The 17,906-nt window shown below is 45.2% G+C and overlaps 3 protein-coding genes across 6 annotated transcripts in view; 1 reads left to right on the top strand and 2 right to left on the bottom strand.

Annotated features, from left to right (window-relative positions):
* The window catches only part of myom1a (myomesin 1a (skelemin)), a 34,727-nt gene extending 29,670 nt beyond the window's left edge, over positions 1-5,057 (bottom strand). Inside the window, 2 exon segments of the mRNA XM_064345761.1 lie at positions 2,924-3,118; positions 4,893-5,057. Of these exon segments, the coding sequence (XP_064201831.1) occupies positions 2,924-3,063 (140 nt within the window). The 5' untranslated portion in view covers positions 3,064-3,118; positions 4,893-5,057.
* Positions 5,058-8,138: 3,081 nt separating this feature from the next.
* myl12.2 (myosin, light chain 12, genome duplicate 2) lies at positions 8,139-12,477 on the top strand. Of its 3 annotated transcripts, none has more exons than XM_064345758.1 (4): positions 8,139-8,233; positions 10,606-10,808; positions 11,352-11,513; positions 11,816-12,477. In XM_064345758.1, exons 2-4 carry the CDS (start codon positions 10,625-10,627, stop codon positions 11,986-11,988), a joined length of 519 nt encoding a protein of 172 aa, XP_064201828.1. In that variant the 5' UTR covers positions 8,139-8,233; positions 10,606-10,624; the 3' UTR covers positions 11,989-12,477. The 3 variants fall into 3 exon arrangements, with proteins under 3 accessions (XP_064201828.1, XP_064201829.1, XP_064201830.1); XM_064345759.1 differs by lacking the exon at positions 8,139-8,233 and adding an exon at positions 8,356-8,377; XM_064345760.1 differs by lacking the exon at positions 8,139-8,233 and adding an exon at positions 9,428-9,448.
* Positions 12,478-12,866: 389 nt separating this feature from the next.
* On the bottom strand, positions 12,867-17,178 carry bag1 (BCL2 associated athanogene 1). Of its 2 annotated transcripts, none has more exons than XM_064345756.1 (7): positions 17,057-17,178; positions 16,616-16,741; positions 16,232-16,314; positions 15,777-15,890; positions 15,252-15,359; positions 14,931-14,993; positions 12,867-14,461 (listed from the first exon to the last, which is right to left on the bottom strand). In XM_064345756.1, exons 1-7 carry the CDS (start codon positions 17,091-17,093, stop codon positions 14,372-14,374), a joined length of 621 nt encoding a protein of 206 aa, XP_064201826.1. In that variant the 5' UTR covers positions 17,094-17,178; the 3' UTR covers positions 12,867-14,371. The 2 variants fall into 2 exon arrangements, with proteins under 2 accessions (XP_064201826.1, XP_064201827.1); XM_064345757.1 differs by lacking the exon at positions 17,057-17,178 and adding an exon at positions 16,962-17,051.
* Between the last annotated feature and the right edge of the window lie 728 nt (positions 17,179-17,906).

Genomic DNA, 17,906 nt, shown 5'->3' with positions numbered 1-17,906 from the left:
CTCCTAAAGCCAGTCACACCCAGAGCCACAGACTCAGTAAAGCCTAATTTAAGCCTCACCCAACTCTATCGACAAGTGTCGTATGACAAAAATGACCCTCCCCACAGGCCATTGTTGAACTATAAATGCAAAACGTCATGTGACACATGTGGAAATGATCATGCGGCCATGTAAAAATCAGGCTTAAGGTCACAAATATGCAATTAGAAAGTTCTTAACCAAACATTCTAATGCTGATGTCACAATCACTACTGGTAACAGAAAGCAGTGGAGTTCTAGAACACTGACTTCGAAAAACATTCCAAAAACCTACTCTACACGGGGTTTAAAAAGTTTACAGAAAGAAAGGAGGGAGGCACATCACAGCACAGAGCTCGTACGACCAGTGGGGGGGTGACAGGCCAGCAGAGTCTGACCGCTAATGACAGTTGGTCTCAGGTAGCCCACAGTTTACCCCTGATCTCCGGTATTAGCACCTATTATGCACTAAACCCCAGAGCTCACTATGGCCCGTGTAACACAGTGTAACTCGGCACACGGATATTATCCAGGCACATTCCCAAACCAATCCCTGAGGCTCAGAGGGAAACGGTCACCGGGTCTGGAATGGGGAGCAGATGGACCGTTACACTGGGGGCATACACTGGGGGAGGGCTGTTACACTGGGGGGGTGGGCGATACATGGGGAGGGCTGTTACACTGGGGGGGTGGGCATGGGGGTGTGCGATACATGGGGGGGGGGCATACACTGGGGGGACTTTCCACCCAGGAGCAGGGGGGTGGGCAGAACCAACACACTGGAATTTCAATTACATTTTTTTGCCATCCCAACTTAAGCACAGCCCAATAATAACTATGCTGCCATGCGGACAGAATATAAAAAGGTTTTTAAAAAGACCAGGGGCGTGTGATTCATGGGCTGAAGTAGAACAAAAAAAATATGGAGCAACATTCTCAGGTCTCACGACTCCAATTGCACTATGAACGCATCTAATTTCAGGTGAGTACAAAGACAATTAGTCTTTTAGTGTACTGTACAGTAAGGCTACAGAAGTGCACAGCAGAAACACACACAAGCCAAGGGTGGAGCTCAAGCTAAAATAAGACCTGTAAACACACTTTATAACATGCAAGATGGAGAGGCTTATATTCACACACATACCAACATACAGTAAGGAGACACCAAAAATATGCATACATACACAGAAGGGTCGCACAGGAAAAACACGCACATGCCAATATAAAGGGGAAGACACCAAAAACACATTCAATAATACACAAACACACACACACACACACACACACTTCTGCACAAGGCCTCTCTACCTGTAAGGAATCAGCCAACCAGATCACCTGCAGCCATGCCCCACTGGTCTTACAGTATTGTTATGTGTGACCTCCCTGCCCTACAGAAATAGTCCATCGGTCCATCCAGTAATAACTCTGGACTGCTGCCATGGGAACCTCATTCTGCACCTGCCAGCACCACAGTCCCTGGCACAGCGCTCTGAACTCAAACACAAGCAGCCTGAACACCAGTGCTCAGCACATCACTGCGTAGCTTAGCACGGCGTTCACCACGTGACACAAGCCTTTCTCCAATCGGCACGTGGTGCCCTCCAGCTGCCTTCAACGGTCCACTGTCACTAGCTCCTCTCAATGGCCTGCCGTCGGCATGGCTACCGGGCCGGCAACGTTTCAGCAGATCGCCATGGCAGCATAGGGACGTCACAGGTGTTGGGGGGCGGCAATAGAGAAATTGACTATCCATGTGTGGGGGCACGCGGGGGTCACTCGAAAGGGCTGGACTGGAAAGTTTTACTTTGGTCTACAATTTTAAGGGGGCCCGCAGAGACTGCATTTGTACAGGGACCTCGATTTCGCACTGCGCCCCTCTGCCACAACAGTGCGCCATCTGCCGCTCGGGACAAGGTAGTCGAGACGAGGTTCGGCTGTGGGATGAACGCAGATCAGCTGACCACCTGCTGCGTGCGGACCGCTGCTTCCTGTTCCAGATTTCCCCATCCTTCGGCGCAGAAACCGGAGAGGAGGGAGAGAGTCCCAGGACGGCCCGCTCGCATACGGGACAGGCGCTGCCGGGGCCCCGGGGTCAAACCGCTCAAAAAGGGGGCGAGCGAGCTCCGAATTCCAAACGCCCCATCTGATCCCCCCCCCACCCCCACCCCCTGCTCTTCACACCAGCTCATTACAGCCCAAAGGGACTAATGAACAGACGATAGGGCTGCAGAAAGCATATTATTCTCCCACTGGGGCTGTCTATGTTACCACCTGCACACAGACTCACTAACACCATCTATGTCAGGGACCGGTCTCCAGTCCCGCAGGGCTGGCAGCTGATTCCATTAGTTTCAGCACTTAAGAGCATCACTTAAGGCTTCGCTTGACTGAAGAGTCCCACTCAGCTTGTTTCCAAGGCCTAGAATGACAGGCCACTCACTGAAAGAAATCCTTAAAAACCTGCAGACACTGCAGCCCTCCAGACTGGAGGTTGAACTCTCTGAACTACATACGACGGTTTTGCTTCGTTGGCCAATGCCCATTCACTTCTATAAAACATAAAAAGCATAACACGTACGAAAAAGGACTTGAATATATATTTGTTTTATGGTTCACACTCAGTAGACCACGACACAGACTCTGGCGCACACAGCGCACGCGACAGACGCGCCAGAAAGCGCACAGCTGAAGAGGTGCTGGCATCAGCGTTGTGCGTGTTAGAGCTAACGAAGTCATTTCAGTTCCTACTCCGTGCGAAGCGAGAAAGCCACAATACGATGCGCGCTCTTTTTTTGACATCAACTGCGCATTTTATATTTTGCAAGAAATATTGCAAAGCGTAGCACTGGCGTTTGGCTAAGCGGCTCCGTTTCTATAGCAGCATTCTGAAAGTGAAATCGCTTACCCGCTGGAGTAGCGCGCGGAGGAGACGCGGCTGCTGGACTGGTGAGTCTGGCTCACGGACTTCTCCACCTTGCTGCTTTGCACGCGGCGCTCGGCGCGCCGGTGATGGCGCGCGTGAGAGACTGATGTGGATCCTGACATCCTGCCCGGTTCCGTCTGCGAGCCCGAATTCTGCGAGACCCTCTGACCTACGTTTCTGCAATTATGGTTTTACATTGCGTTGTGAATTAAAGCGCATGGCTGTCAACTAAATACTGTCAGTTGTAGCAATGTTACCAGTAACAAAACTGTTTTAGTGCAGTTATTAGAAAGCATTACAAGCTTGCATTTCAAAGTGTTTTCAAGTGTTTTGAACAACTGTAATAAATAGGTTATATTAATTATAAAATCAATTAGCACTGTGTAATGCAATAGGTTTATTTAGGGTAAAATGCTTTAAAATGATTAAAGAATCATTAAAACAAATATTATGTTTAGATGGCTAGTTATTGGCTAGATGGCACGTTGACTCACACCACATATACAACTCCACTATGTCTGTGAAAGATTATATTGGAGATACAATACTAATTACATTTCCACCACAGCAGGCTTACAAATGTTGTAATTTAAAGTACTGTATGGAATATACCTTATAGTCAATAATTATTCAGTAAGCCTTATTTTTTCTTTTTTCTTTTTTAGAAGCAACATATTTTCATATGTTTTTCAGCATAGGATTTTATAATGCAGACTAGAGTTATATTATTTTCAAGTAAATATATGGTATTTACTTGAAAAAACCCACCTATTCCACATATGCAGTTAGTCAGATACTGCGTACCAAATCCAAAACTTAACCATTCTGAAAAAAGGTCCCATTTCAAAGCAATTTATCAACATTTATCTGAAAGAACATCTCCAGACCTCCCATTTTGCCATATTGCAGAGATTAACCCGCAGTGGAGTTCAGTCCTTTAGCATAACAATGGTCACATGGGACATCTCTTCCGACAGGTGGTCAGAGTTAGGTAGGCCTACACCCTTCACAAACCTCAGTGACAGGCTCCATTGCATTTGTTAGCCACTGAATAAATTCAGCTTATTGGTAGAAAACTCTGCCAATCATATATTGTTTGCTCATCCATGGAAACACAGTGAGTCCTTATTTTTGGTTTTCAGCTCAGCTGCAAAGGGGCTGAATCTTGGCCCCAAAATCTCAAAGAAAAAAACCCTGTTCTTTCTAAAACATATAATCCTTCAAGTGGATATTTCCAGCCGTTGTCGTCCAGACTGGAAAGGGAGGCTTTTCAGAGCGTTTGTCATTAGCAACCAATTACTGACCACAGCGTTCGTCTTCAAACACAAGGAAACTATGAATCATTTTCTTGTCTCCAATCCGCGGTGTAATGCTAAATGCTAAATTAGATTTGCACAGTAAAGAAAAGTTAAGCTTTTTCTCAGCAGGTTTGGTGAGGTTCGTGGAGAAACTCTTCTACCATCAATATCTGAACTTTCACATCTGGTCTTAATTTATATTTGCAGTCAAAACTGAGTTACAAATGTCTTCACATGAGTTACACTGCCAAATGACAAATGCTAAAATAATGTGGAGGAACTGCTGTTGAGATACATAAATCTTTACATAGAGTCTATTTTGCCTGGTGCAATGTTGGTACATAAAAACCTACTTTAACAGTAACCCGTAGGTCAGAAATCAAGTTTTGTCCTGTTTGACAGAACAGTAGATAATGAAAAACTTCCTCGTAAATGCACTTAGCTTCTACATGTCACACCACGCAGCCAAAAAATATTAGCAGGCAGTTTTAAATGCAGCAGTTACTGTTAATCCGCAAATAACTTAAAATCGTAAACATGCAAATAATAATCGTGACTGTAATATAATTATGTAACGCTAACGACACAGCATCCATTTCACAAGGAAAAAATAAACATTTTGAGTTGACTTTCACTTGCGCCTTGCCACTTACCAAAACAGAAACGATACCAACTTGTGGGAAAAAAGAAAAAAAATGAAGCGATATGAATAATTCCAAAAGCAGGCAACTACGAGCGAATCCGGGCAAAGCGGCGCGAGGCAGCGGAGCGGCAGACAGGATTCTGCTCCGCGGGGCAAAAATAACGCGGCCACTCGGCAGAATGTCGGGGACACAGTCGCGACCTTTTATGGAAAGAGACCCCGTTAAATATAGCCGCCAAGGAGAAAGGGAAGCTCAAGTCACCTACTCAGACACACTTACAGTAGAGAATGAAAAAAAAAATCTTTTGGATCTCAAAATGTTTGTTTTGTTGTGGTGAGGTGTAATTGAATAATCCCGAGATTAGCTCGTTGAGGAGCGTCAGAATTGGTTCCATCGTATAGTCGCCTAATCATTGGTTGATATAAACACACATTTTGTTTTTAAATCTGTTGGTACTTGTGAAAGGACAAAATTGTGACGAATAAGATGTATTTTCTACCACACACACCAATAAGGTTAATCGAATTGGGGGTAAACCAATGAAATCTCACCCTGACTGTTACCTGGCCATTAAGTTGTTTCCTAACTTTTGGAATGATAGTTCATTCATTGTGCTCATAAAACTCAATGCTCAATGGCAGGGAACTCCTCAGGAATGTGATGTGAAATAATTCCCAGCCTGACCTGGTCTCCCATTGGCCAGGAGGTAAATGCCACAGACACTGAAGGAATGGTTGTTAGACTCCATTGTACCACCTTCTTGGACATTTCCATGTTCCAATAAGATCTGAGAACCTTTCAGCGCTGAATGTGAATGTCACAGACCTGACAGTTAATAGTCTCAGTAGGGAATGGTGTGGTAGAGCAGATTTACATCATTTCTGTGTTCCAGATTTAAGGATTGCCGTCATAAAGACCTGACCTCAGATAATCTGTGTGTCCCAGAGTTCAGAGTGGCTGTGACAGATCATATCTTACAGAATCTTTGTCAGACCTGATCTTTCAGATTCCATCAGAAATGTTCAGAAAAACACACTAACCAAAAATGCGCAATTGTACGAAAAAATAATTTTGTTCGGAATACCGGGAAAAACATGTGTGACAGTCCAAATTTTCAGCGGACTGCAGCCATTTTGCAAGCGACTACATGACTAAAGTTCATTATTTCAAATAAGTGTGATCTCAGACCAGCAACCCTACTCTGAGAAGGTTCATAAACAGGGCCTGATCATATAGGACAGCCATCTGAAATCCTCCAAAACACCCCCCCCCCTACTTCCAAGGTGCTGTTTAACTGCTCCATGGAGACTGCTGTGGTGGGTGGGTGGGGGTAGTGGAGGAGGTAACACATATTTTTGGTGCCTTACATGTACCAGTCCCCCCCCACCCCCACCCCACCCCCACCCCCACGTCACCAAAATAAAGTGAGCCCTGGACTCCCGGCCCTCGTTTCAGTGACATCTGTCTGCCCCTCGTCACCGTCCCCCTGACAGCACCCCCCACACCCCGAACTCCCCCACCCCACTCCCCCAAGTCCTCACCACCCTGTCTCACGGAGAGCTTCAATCAGGGGTGCACAACCCCACCCGGAGGCATTATAATAATAATAATAATAATAATACCTTAATTTTCAAAACAGGTGGTATTCTGGAGGATGCATTCAGAAGCATACAGTCTGCAGCAAACCTAACAAAGCACATCACATTCAACAGCTAGAGCAGGGCTGCCCAACCCTGTTCCTGGAGATCTACCGTCCTGTAGGATTTCATTCCAACCCTAACAAAGCACACCATTCAACAGCTAGAGCAGCTGCTAATTAATAGTTAATTAACAATGCCAAGTTAGGGTTGAAATGAAAATCTACAGGACAGTAGATCTCCCGAAACAGGGTTGGGCAGCCCTGACCTAAATATTTAATGGGGCTCTACTGTTGTACCCTTGAGCAAGGTACTTAAATAGAATTGCTTCAGTAAATATATCCAGGTATATAAATGGATTGTACGTACAGTAAATGTAAATCTATCTGGACAAGAGTATCTCATAACGCTTATAACGTCAGTGTTAGAGTAGAACTTGGTTAGTACATTGCTCAGGGGTAGAACCGCACTGCCCCATCTGGGAACAAAACCTGCAACCTCTGACTTACAAAACACAATTCCCCGCCCATAACACTGCACTTCTGCCATATGCCGGACAATGTCACTGGTCCTGTGGTGGGTTTGTGACAGTGCTGGTGGTGGGAGAGAATTAGAACTATATCTGCAGGGTCAGCTCTGTGGCATAAATGAGCTAAATGAAAAGCAGTGCTCAATTCCAAATTCGGGAAAGAGTTTTGCTTCCCTCTAGTGGCAACACAAAGCAAATTTCCTAGTTTTCTGTGTTTTGCATCTGTACCCTATCTGAAAATGATCTTAGCAGGGATCTTATATTCTAAGAAGTCATTTATAATTGGGAAAAAGTGCAATCAACTTGAAATATTCAGTTGTCTGAGGTTGTGCCGCAATTTTTACATTTATTTCACAGTAGAATGCACAGCTTTTTGTGTTTCAGTGCGTGTGTTAAATCACTGATTGGATAGGAGTTTACAAACCTTGCTTCCAAGACCTAAACTGGCCATTGAAAATAAGCTCTCATCCAGTCCCAAGAACTGTAATTGTCTTGTTTGTTCAGGCAACCATCTGACTGAGCCATAATATTGCACATGTGAATGTAAATGTATTTGATTTTTTAAAGTCTGTTGATAACCTTTAAAAAAGGGGGTGGGGAATACAGAAGTGGAATAATGCTCAATGATATCCCTATTACTCACTGGATAGGACTCACCTGTTGTCATTTGATATCACATTCTAGATGCGTTAATCTGCGTACATCTGACAACGTTGATCCATCCTCCCAAGCAAAGGGGTCACTCGGGTGTAGATGGGATCTTCTCTCAAAATGCTAAATGAATCATAACGAGAATCGTGTAGTATAGAGTCATAGCGAGAGGTGGGAAAAACCAATGAGCTGTTCATTGGGAAAACTGATCCTGGATGTACAGCTGTTGGTACGGTTCACTGGATAGGTGGGACATAGAGGACCAAACCAACAGACCATGAAAAGATAGGTAATTTGAGTTCTTTGAATAGCCAGAATTACTCTTTATAGTACACAAACTCGTCAAAATATAGTATTACAAAATATTTATAGTACATTTTTCACAGTACGATTAATATTTGACAATGTTATTAGTGTCCTTGACCCCCGACACTGTTAATCATGGTTTGTTCCAGGCCGTAACCGGAAGTTTAGGGCTCTATTGAAAAGGCAGGGATCTGTCCTCGATAAACTTGTCCTGTGTCGGGTATCAGGTACGTGTCACGAAGGTTTGAACATTTTGTTAACGAGACTGCGTATTTCCTCTAAGTCTGTGATCTTAAAGCTGTCAAATGTGTCACGATATCACAATTTCAGAACTGTGGTTGATGTATGATGTGGAGGTAACGGGCCTAACGGTAATTGGGATATTGATGTTGTTGTGTAGCCGGTCGGCTAACACTTTATTTTAACCTCACCATGGGTGTTTATGATAGTCAAATAATTTATAGAGAATCCTGCTTGGTTACCTAGGTACCTGACAGTGCAACTAGATATGTGATCACGTGCATATGTAGTAATCGTTCTATAATTGTCCGCGTTCTTGTATCGGCGATGACCAGACGGGATTAGTGAGCTAGCATCTAATTATGTCTGCCCCGCGGGCTCGGTGCCTTGAATGGGCTTGCCGTCTACGGAATGGGCTGACTGGTTTGACTCGCTGCACCACTGAACCAGGCAGCGTTGGCCAAGTTACTAACCAGCTGATGAATTTCACGAAGGCTTGTCAAGGAGAAAGCGTTTCTGCATTGTAGCTCGCTTGTGTTAACGACGAATGGCAGCCTATATTTCGCCGTTTAAAATGGTGATGTGGATGTACAAGCGACATACAGGTAACTGCTAATATAAAGGTGAAACGCAAACAATAGTGACTCTCTCTGTAAAGTTCTTGATCGATTGTTCATGACGAAAATGTTTGCTCCGGGACTAGGTTGATATTTGCAGTTAATTGATTAAAAGTCGCTTATCAGTTTTGCCATGCATCGCTAAACTAATTTACGGACATCACGGTCGACGATCTTTCGACCTCAGTTGCCCCCGGTTAAGGTCGTTATCTTCGACGTGCAAACATCACCTTAGCCACTGTTCCTCGTGAAACATCGACCAGATCAGCAGTCTTTAGTCGCCGAAGCTCCAGCCAAATGTCGCCAAACAAACATCCGTCGTTCGGAGTTGCTGAGATGTTTTCTTTTAAGCACGATAGTCAAAATAATGGGCTGCTAGGTTTCCCTAGAATTTGCATGCACAACCTGGGTGCTGGGATGTTTGAGTGGTTAATTAAATCAGGGACCACACCTGTGAGGAGAAGCACCTGCATTCAGAGTACTTTACATTCCTCCTTTCCTCAAGTTTTTCCTTTATTTTAGGAGTTATCTGTACTAGACTAATGACTCCTAGCATATTAGCTCAGACGTCCTTTGGTTTATAAGGTAACCTTTTCATTTGAATGAGAAACTAGATTTCTGTTTTGCTTGTTTTCTTGTGTCTGATTAATTCACGTTGCTATTGCTGTGTGTGGTTATGAGGTCATTTTTGATGACGTCAGCGCATTTTGCGTGCACGTGTAGATTTTTGCTCGGAAAGGCTGTCCCCTCTTACCGGTTTAACGCTGCAGGTGTGTCAGCACCTGTGCACTGTGTGATGTGGTGTTAAACGGGGATGTCCTGGTTCCACAGCCTGGGGTACAGCTGGCAACAGTCCCGATTTCGCTGTGGCTTCCTTATTTCAGTGCTGAATGCGGTTTTGGGGGTGTAGATCACTCCTTCTGTTGGCATAATGCTTTCCTGTTTCCCTGTGGTTACAGCATTCTACAAGTGTGGGCCCACCTGCAATAAAACATATTTTATAGTAGTGCATTCCCAAGCACAGTTTGCAGATTATCTAAATGGTTAATTCATCATGTTAATTTATGAAACATGTTCCCAGCCCATATAGTTGGTGTGGACTCTTGCCGAAGTCCAGGCTTGCTGCTATGTGCTGGATGCTCTTTAGATGCCCAGAATCTCATTCTCCAGTCTGGGAGGCCTGCAGGCGGCCTCTGCTGGTTCCCATTTCAGCAGAGCTTAATGTAGCTCACCAATTGGCTAAAAAAAACCCACACCTCTTTTCCATGCCCTGCATTTGCTGCTGATTATAAGGAGAGCTGAAATGATTGACAGGCCCTGGAGTCTGAGGTCCCTGGTCCAGATGGGAGGCAAAATGGCGAGCCTCGATGGGCTGAATGGCCGCCTCTTGCCATCAGGCCTTATGTTCTTACACGGACATAAATCCTTTATTAATCCTCCGAATTTGCATACACCTGACTGACCACATTACCAGTCTGATGGACAGTACTTGCTGTTGTCAGGATATTTGCTATTCTCAGTGTGTAGGCTATATTTTTGTGTTGAATTTTGCCACTGTGATTTGATTTTAAATGCTTGACTCATAAATGTTGGTATTTTTGTAACTTATGTTTTCATAGCGTTTTTTAAAAATGTTTTTAAAGACTCCCTTCTGGGCTGAAGTATAAATGCATTTTATGCACAAAGCAGTTATTTTAACCCAAAAATAAAATAAAATCCAATCCTATTAAAAACCTCTCTAGGTAAAACGGAAGAGCCAAAATGTCGAGTAAACGGGCGAAGGGGAAGACCACGAAGAAGAGGCCCCAGAGGGCCACTTCCAACGTCTTCGCCATGTTCGACCAATCGCAGATCCAGGAGTTCAAGGAGGCCTTCAACATGATCGACCAGAACCGCGACGGCTTCATCGACAAGGAGGACCTGCACGACATGCTGGCCTCGCTGGGTGAGCTGGGAGAGGGGGCGGAGCCTAGGCTGTGGGGACAAATATGGACCAAGTCGTCACGTGACGTCACCCATTGACTCTCCATGGGCTTGGTGAAAAGGGTTTTGAAGCCCGGGAAGTGCAGTTTGTGGCTTATATGGGCAAAGTCCGGTCGTCCACTAAGTGCGTGAGACAGCGACTCGGCAGTGATGCAAACTGTCCCTGATTCGTCCAAAAAGTATTTCCGTCTTGTCCAAATAGCATGAACAGCATAGACTTCGTATTTTTGCCGCATTGTTACCATTGACTTGCATTGAAACGGGTGGCTGAAACACCTACACTGGAGCCACTGTGCTAGTGGCGCTAGTGATATACGTCTCTCAACAAGACCAGGAAATGAGCTTCAAAAACGCATAAAAGAAAGTAGCCTACAACAGTTTAACTGGCTAGCTAGCAAGATTAGCATTCTGTTACCCTGCATCTAGGTATGTTTTATGCCACTCCTGTTAAGTGATCACAGCACATCGTGGCAGGTGAAGGGATATTTGCCTCTGTGTCCCACAGGTAAGAACCCCACAGACGAGTACCTGGAGGCCATGATGAACGAGGCCCCCGGCCCCATCAACTTCACCATGTTCCTCACCATGTTCGGCGAGAAGCTCAACGGCACCGACCCGGAGGACGTCATCCGGAACGCCTTCGCCTGCTTCGACGAGGAGGGCACAGGTGAGTGCGCCTGGATCTACCCCCCCTGTCCCCCCACCCCCCCCCCCCACGAGATGGGCCTGGGAACGCCCTCGCGCTGGGAACGATTATGTAACCACCCTCCCAAAAAAAAACAAACAATCATAATGACTTTATGGCCAAGGACAGATCTGTGGCCGTAGCCACGCTTCGCTGTAGAACCAGAAACAGAACGCTCTGTTGATACGGGATGTCCCGTAACCTGCCCAGGTGACCTGATGCGTGTGTGTGTTTGTGTGCACGCGTGTGCGCATACGTGTGTGTGTGCGTGCGTGTCTCCCCAGGTGTGATCCAGGAGGACTACCTGCGGGAGCTGCTGACCACCATGGGCGACCGCTTCACGGACGAGGAAGTGGACGAGCTCTTCCGGGAGGCGCCAATCGACAAGAAGGGCAACTTCAACTACGTGGCCTTCACCCGGATCCTGAAGCATGGCGCCAAGGACAAGGACGACTAGCCTAGCGCGGGGGCGGAGAAATTAAAAAACCTCCCCACCCCCTCTCCTCCTCTTTACGGTCAGACACATCGTGCTCATCCAGGTTCTTACCTATTAGAACACCACGCACAGAACGAGGTTTGGGAAGGGGGGGGGGGGATGCTAAACAAAATGGCGCCACTGTGGAACTCCTGAGGTAAAAAGATAACTTGGCCTCTCTGCTCCTCCTGTCCGGTTTTTGAAGTTTCACCCGTCAATCATATTTAAAAACATGAAGTAACACTGAGTTTAAAAGAAACGTCACCGGGTCTCGGGAGCAGAAGGCGGGGTGTGTGTGTGTGCGTGCTGTGCATGTGAACCCCATTCCTGAATGTGAAAACAGAAAAGGGAAAATATGAAGGAAACTCATGAATAAATAAATTAAACTGACTGTTGATCTCATGACCTGGTTTAGCTGGACTTTTACATTTTGTAACCGATAAATTTTGAAATAAAGTGCTATCAACCCAAGCCATTCATTTTGACCTGTTTTTTTTAAAAAAAGCTCTAATGGTTTAAAGTGGGGAGGGGGAAAGGGTTTTTTTTTTTTTGATTGATGGTCCACATTGACTTACTGGTACTGGTAAATAAACCTGAATCGTCAGTCATCATTGTAACCACATTGGAGTACTTCCGTTCACTGCCTTCATTTGTAGCATTCAAATCACATTCGCTTCCGTTTCTCTGGATCTGACCTGTGTGGATGTGCAGATCGGATTCTTTGCTGGTTCTGGTGCTGCTCCAGTCCTGGAGTTAAGAGATTCCTGCTCCAGGGCTGGAGTTTGAGATCCCTGCTCTGGGACTGGAGTTAGAGATCTCTGCTCTGATTGGAAGATTAAAGTGAAGCCACACACACACAGTACTGTACAGCCACCCCTCAGAGAAGGCCTTTAATAGTGAATCACTCGGACACAACAGTGCACACAGACAGCAGGGGAATATTGCACACTACCCTGAAGGTACAGCAATGGACCTGGCGCTGATCACTCCAATATTCCTTTCGTTCAGAATACATGTGAAATCCTGGGGTCGGAGGTCATCATGATGGGGAGGCTCCAACAACGTGCACCTCCTTAAATAACACATGGAGCTTTATCAAGGCTGGTTCAGTTAACAGAACAAAACTCCAGTACAGGAGGGTCCGTGCCTGTATGCCGGCTTTTGTTCCAAACAATTATTCAGAACCAATTATTTCTAAACGGCTGAGTACCCAAGGGCTGGTTCACCCGGATACCAGAACCACAGTAAAGTCTGCAGCTGTTGCTGGTGACGTGGCAAACGTGTCAGATCACACGACTGACTGGAATAGGGCTAAATTATGACCAGAAGTTGGGATGAGATCTCGTAACAGACTGGCCCCCACAATGCACCCTGAGATCAGCTGTGGCAAAGTGGGGTACAGGGTTCGGGGTTTGGGCACTCCTAACACCCGAGGAGAGGAGATTTGGGGAAGGGTGCACTGAGCATGTGCCACAACCACAACCTCTGCTGCACCGTCTTGCCAAATTAAAAACTGCACCCCTCCCCCAAAATCAACCGTCGATGGTAAATCTGATCTGTCCACTGAAAACGTGATTCTGAGAAGAAAGAAAAAGAGTTTACTGTACAGCAGGCCTGAGAACAAGGCTGAGCGACATATTTCACACCAGCAGTCACACCCTCTCAGTGCTGCAGTCACACACACAGCAGTCACTGGCCTGTTCCACACGCAGGACTTCCCAAGTAAAGCATCTGGTCAGCCGCAATTCAGAAGTGGACAGATCAGTAAAATAAAGTAACATCAGATTAGGGTGTAGTTCCCCTTTCAGGCGTTCAAATGGACAGCTGATTACAGGATGAAATGGGGCGGAGCCAGTTCAGCACAGACGGCTTTCCTGCGGAACACTGCCGATTCCTTATTTATGACATCACACAACTTAATGTGTGACGTCATGCACGCTTACAGTCCTAACATCAAAAAAAAAAAAGGGCACATTATTATTTGCAGGTACATTACTCAGAACAAAAGGCCAAATTGACACGTTGCCCACACAGCTAAAACACACAAACACAGGGGAGTTCTGTGATCAGTCACACAATCTGTCAATATGTCAGTGCAAGACAACAACAACAAAAAAAAAAGAGGACCACACACTGTCTTTCCACTGTCCAAGAATATCTTGGTGGTGCTATCTTTGTTACGGTGTTTTTTTGGAGATGGTTTTAAATAGTAATTTCCATAAAAATATATTAAGGGTTTTTCCTGCAGTCAGATAAATAAGCTGCTCGAACCCGGAGCACCAGTCTCTATTTAGCTCTGCTCACAGAGCAGTGGATTGGGGACCACGGGGAGGGGAGAGGGAGGTCTTCCTTATCACACTCTTCCTCAGTCGGCCAGGGCGAGGTTCTTGGACTGTATCTTGGCCAGATGGTCTGAGATCCCTGCCTCGATCCGGTCACACTGAGCGAGGAAATCCTGCAAAAGCACAACGGAAGAACAGGCGTGAAGATCGGAGTGCCCTCTGACTGCAGGGTTACGCACAAAAGCAGCTTTTCTCCAGACCAGGGAGCTCAGTCTTCACCAAACTCCGGTTTAACTACAGTCCTGGAGGGTTGCAGTGTCTGGAGGTTTAACTCCAGTCCTGGAGGGCTGCAGTGAATGCAGGTTTAACTCCAGTGACTTAACCCTTTAAGATGTGAGGTCACAAATATGTGTTTAGAATGCTCTTAACTGAACATTCTAATGCTGATGTCACAATCGCTACTGGTAACTGAAAGCAGTGGAGTTCTAGAACACTGACTTAGCATTCTTAATAAATAAATAAATAAATAAACCATTCCAAAAAACCTACTCTTCAAAGGGTTAAATTACACACACTGAACAGCAGCAGACACTGCAGCCCTTCCGGTCCTGCAGGCTTGTGATTCCCAAGGTGTTCCCTCACCTGAACCGTTTTGACCAGCCCCTTCTTCTTCATTCTGCAGTCGCTGAAGTTTTCTGGGAAGGTCTGAAATGGAGAATCATTTCAGAAGGGGTTTGAACACACCCTCTGAAACACTCCTTCCCTTTGTGAGAAAACCTAAACTGAGAGGACTGCAGTTATTTTTCACCTCAGGTTTTTGTTACTCGCCAATATGTGACTGTGAAGGTAAGCTGTCACACTGAAGTTCAAAACATGTAAATCGCTCTGCATACGAGTCTCTCAAACTATGTCAAATAACTGTCAATCATTGTGGTTGTCCCTCCCCAAAAACGGGTGCATTACCATGGTGTCCATCTGCTCCAGGATCTTCATGAACTGCTCGGCTGCCGCCTTCACTCTCTGGTCCAGTTTGCTCAGAGCCTCGGCCTGCAGGTCCTTCGCCAGGAAGCCCTGAGACACGGCCCAGCAGCCAATCACAGAGCCCCGTTACACGCTTCCACCAATCACAGAGAGCCCAGTTACACGCGTCCACCAATCACAGAGAGCCCTGTTACACACATCAGCCAATCGAAGAGCACACATCAGCACCATCTCTCTCACAGCACAAACTCTCTCACAGCACACTGTGTGGCCCCACCTGCACACAGCACCATCTCTCTCACAGAACCATCTCTCTCACGGCACGAACTCTCTCACAGTACACTGTGTGGAAAATATTGCCTGGCTCATGGACTCATCAGAGGATCACACAGCTTCAGCTGCAGATGGTATAGCACAGACCAAAAAGTCTTGCACAACTGCCAGTTCTAAATAGGCCTCCCAAAAAAATTTTTTTTTTTTTTTTAAGAGAATAAATACTGCACTCACGTTCCTTAACCCAGTCAGCTCTCCATCCACTTTCTCCAGCTTCTTGGCCGTCAGATCCACGGACTTCTCAATGTCCTTCAGCTTCTTAAGCTCCACCTCCTCTTCTGGGCTGTTCTGTCGTGGAGAACAGGCGCACAACGTCAGAGAATTTAACCCCGATTATAACCACACACACGTGTACATCTGCTTTTCTGCGATCTGAGTTAACCGTTCTGAGGACTAAGTGTAAATGTACGTATTTGTACTTCAGTTTAGTACGAAGATAACAGACTTTGCTTAATTTGGCTTTTAACATTAACCACGAAAATACAAAGTAATTGGGTATCTAAAACAACCCGTTCAACACGCAGACATAAAATAACATGCAAACATTATGAATCAATAACAATATACCAACATATTAAGTTACCTTTCTCCCACTGTAATGAAAGGGCTTGACAAATTAATGGACTCACCCTTTTTCCTATCATCATTAGTTTACAGCCCTGCTTCACGCCAAAGCTGGATAGGGCTGAATCCATCTCCCGTAGTGACTTTCCTGCAGAGAGCGCAAACGGAACGACCAACGGATTCAACAAATGCAAACTTGTGCAAATTAGATCGCGCCTAAAGTTAAGAGACCCAAACAAACACTAACTGCTCAGCCCCGTGTCCAACCGGGCAATAAACAGTAAGACCGAGGTCCAAACTTCGTGTTAGCGTGCATGAATCCAAGTTGGTAGCCTCAACTAGCTAATCCGCCCAGCACACTAGCCTAGAAATACGTGACCAAATTCGCTCCGCTTTCCGCACAGATCAATACAAATTTGTCATCGCAAAAAAGCCAGCTTGCAACTCACCTTTGAAAATGATTTTCTGCGACGGTATGGGGACGCCGGTCATTTCGGCGAGCGTTTCTGACAGATCTTTCAAAACCGGCTCAGCCCCGTCCTTCCCCGCCAGTGTGATGCTGTGCTTGGCTGTGCCTGCGACAGTACGAAAGGTATGTGAACACGATCATTGCTAAACATTCCCACCTCCAACACACTACACAGACGAGCATTGTCGCTACTTCAAAAAGATCGAGTCTCTCACGTTAGCCAACAAAAAAAGACATTTTGCACAAGAACGAACTCGCGGTCAACTTGGTTTGCACAACCAGACAATCGAATCGAAATTATAACTTAACATACGGGAGTAACCTACGTTATGCAAAAGCTATGTCGAAGTCAATATGTTTTGTTTGCATAAAGACGTAAAAATACGGAAACTAAGCAAGGAAAACCACAGAAAAACTTTACCGTAGGCAACGGTCACTGTTATTGTATTCTCGGCCATGTCTAATGTACCGGAAGCGCAGCGGCTCTCACTTCCTGCGCACACCGGAAAACGTCCGTACAAATCGCCGAAATGAGAATTTGATCTCATTCATAAAAAACATTTAAATAAGGGTAGTACATTCAGTATGTAATTTCATATTTGTTTAGGGACATCGATGTTAAATGAAAAAGTGTGGCTAGGTTTTTTATTTTTTATTTATTTATTTATTTTATTTTTAAGGAAAAATAGCATTGTAAACACAATAATATAAGTAACATAAACATATAAAATTTGTTCTGGAAAGGATTACAATGGTGTATGGACAAGTGCATTTCGGAGTGCACACACACAAACACACACACCATAGAATTATATTAATAGAAATAAATGAATAAAAATACAAATACCTGTTTTAGTGATGGCATGAACATTTCAGCCTTAGATCGTTGTGGAACACCTCATTGTAATGTCCAAGATGTGCAGAATCCTGAAATATGTGTTCCAGACCAAACCAAATCAGACCTTTACCGTGTAAATCACAGAACAGGTAAAGCTATTCTCTTACTGAAACTACACTTGGCAGTGGTGTGGTTTATCTCTTGTTCGTCAAGAAAAAAAAAGAGACATTGCCTGTAGTGACAGAAGTAACAGAAACCAAAGCTGTCGTCTTGGCAACACAATATAGAGACATCAATCACTGTATAGCAGAAAAGAACACAAAATTATGCACAAACATTGGACAAATAACTATGAAGATCTGATTTCTTCCATTGATATTGCTGAAGAGAACAGCCAAGTGGATGATTCCAGTGGTGACCTGTGTGTGTTAAT

The sequence above is a fragment of the Anguilla rostrata genome, chromosome 8 (genome assembly GCF_018555375.3).
Source record: "Anguilla rostrata isolate EN2019 chromosome 8, ASM1855537v3, whole genome shotgun sequence".
Classification (NCBI taxonomy): Eukaryota; Metazoa; Chordata; class Actinopteri; order Anguilliformes; family Anguillidae; genus Anguilla; species Anguilla rostrata.
The sequence above is the reverse complement of the archived record's forward strand: the minus strand, read 5'-3'. Positions and strand labels throughout refer to the sequence as shown.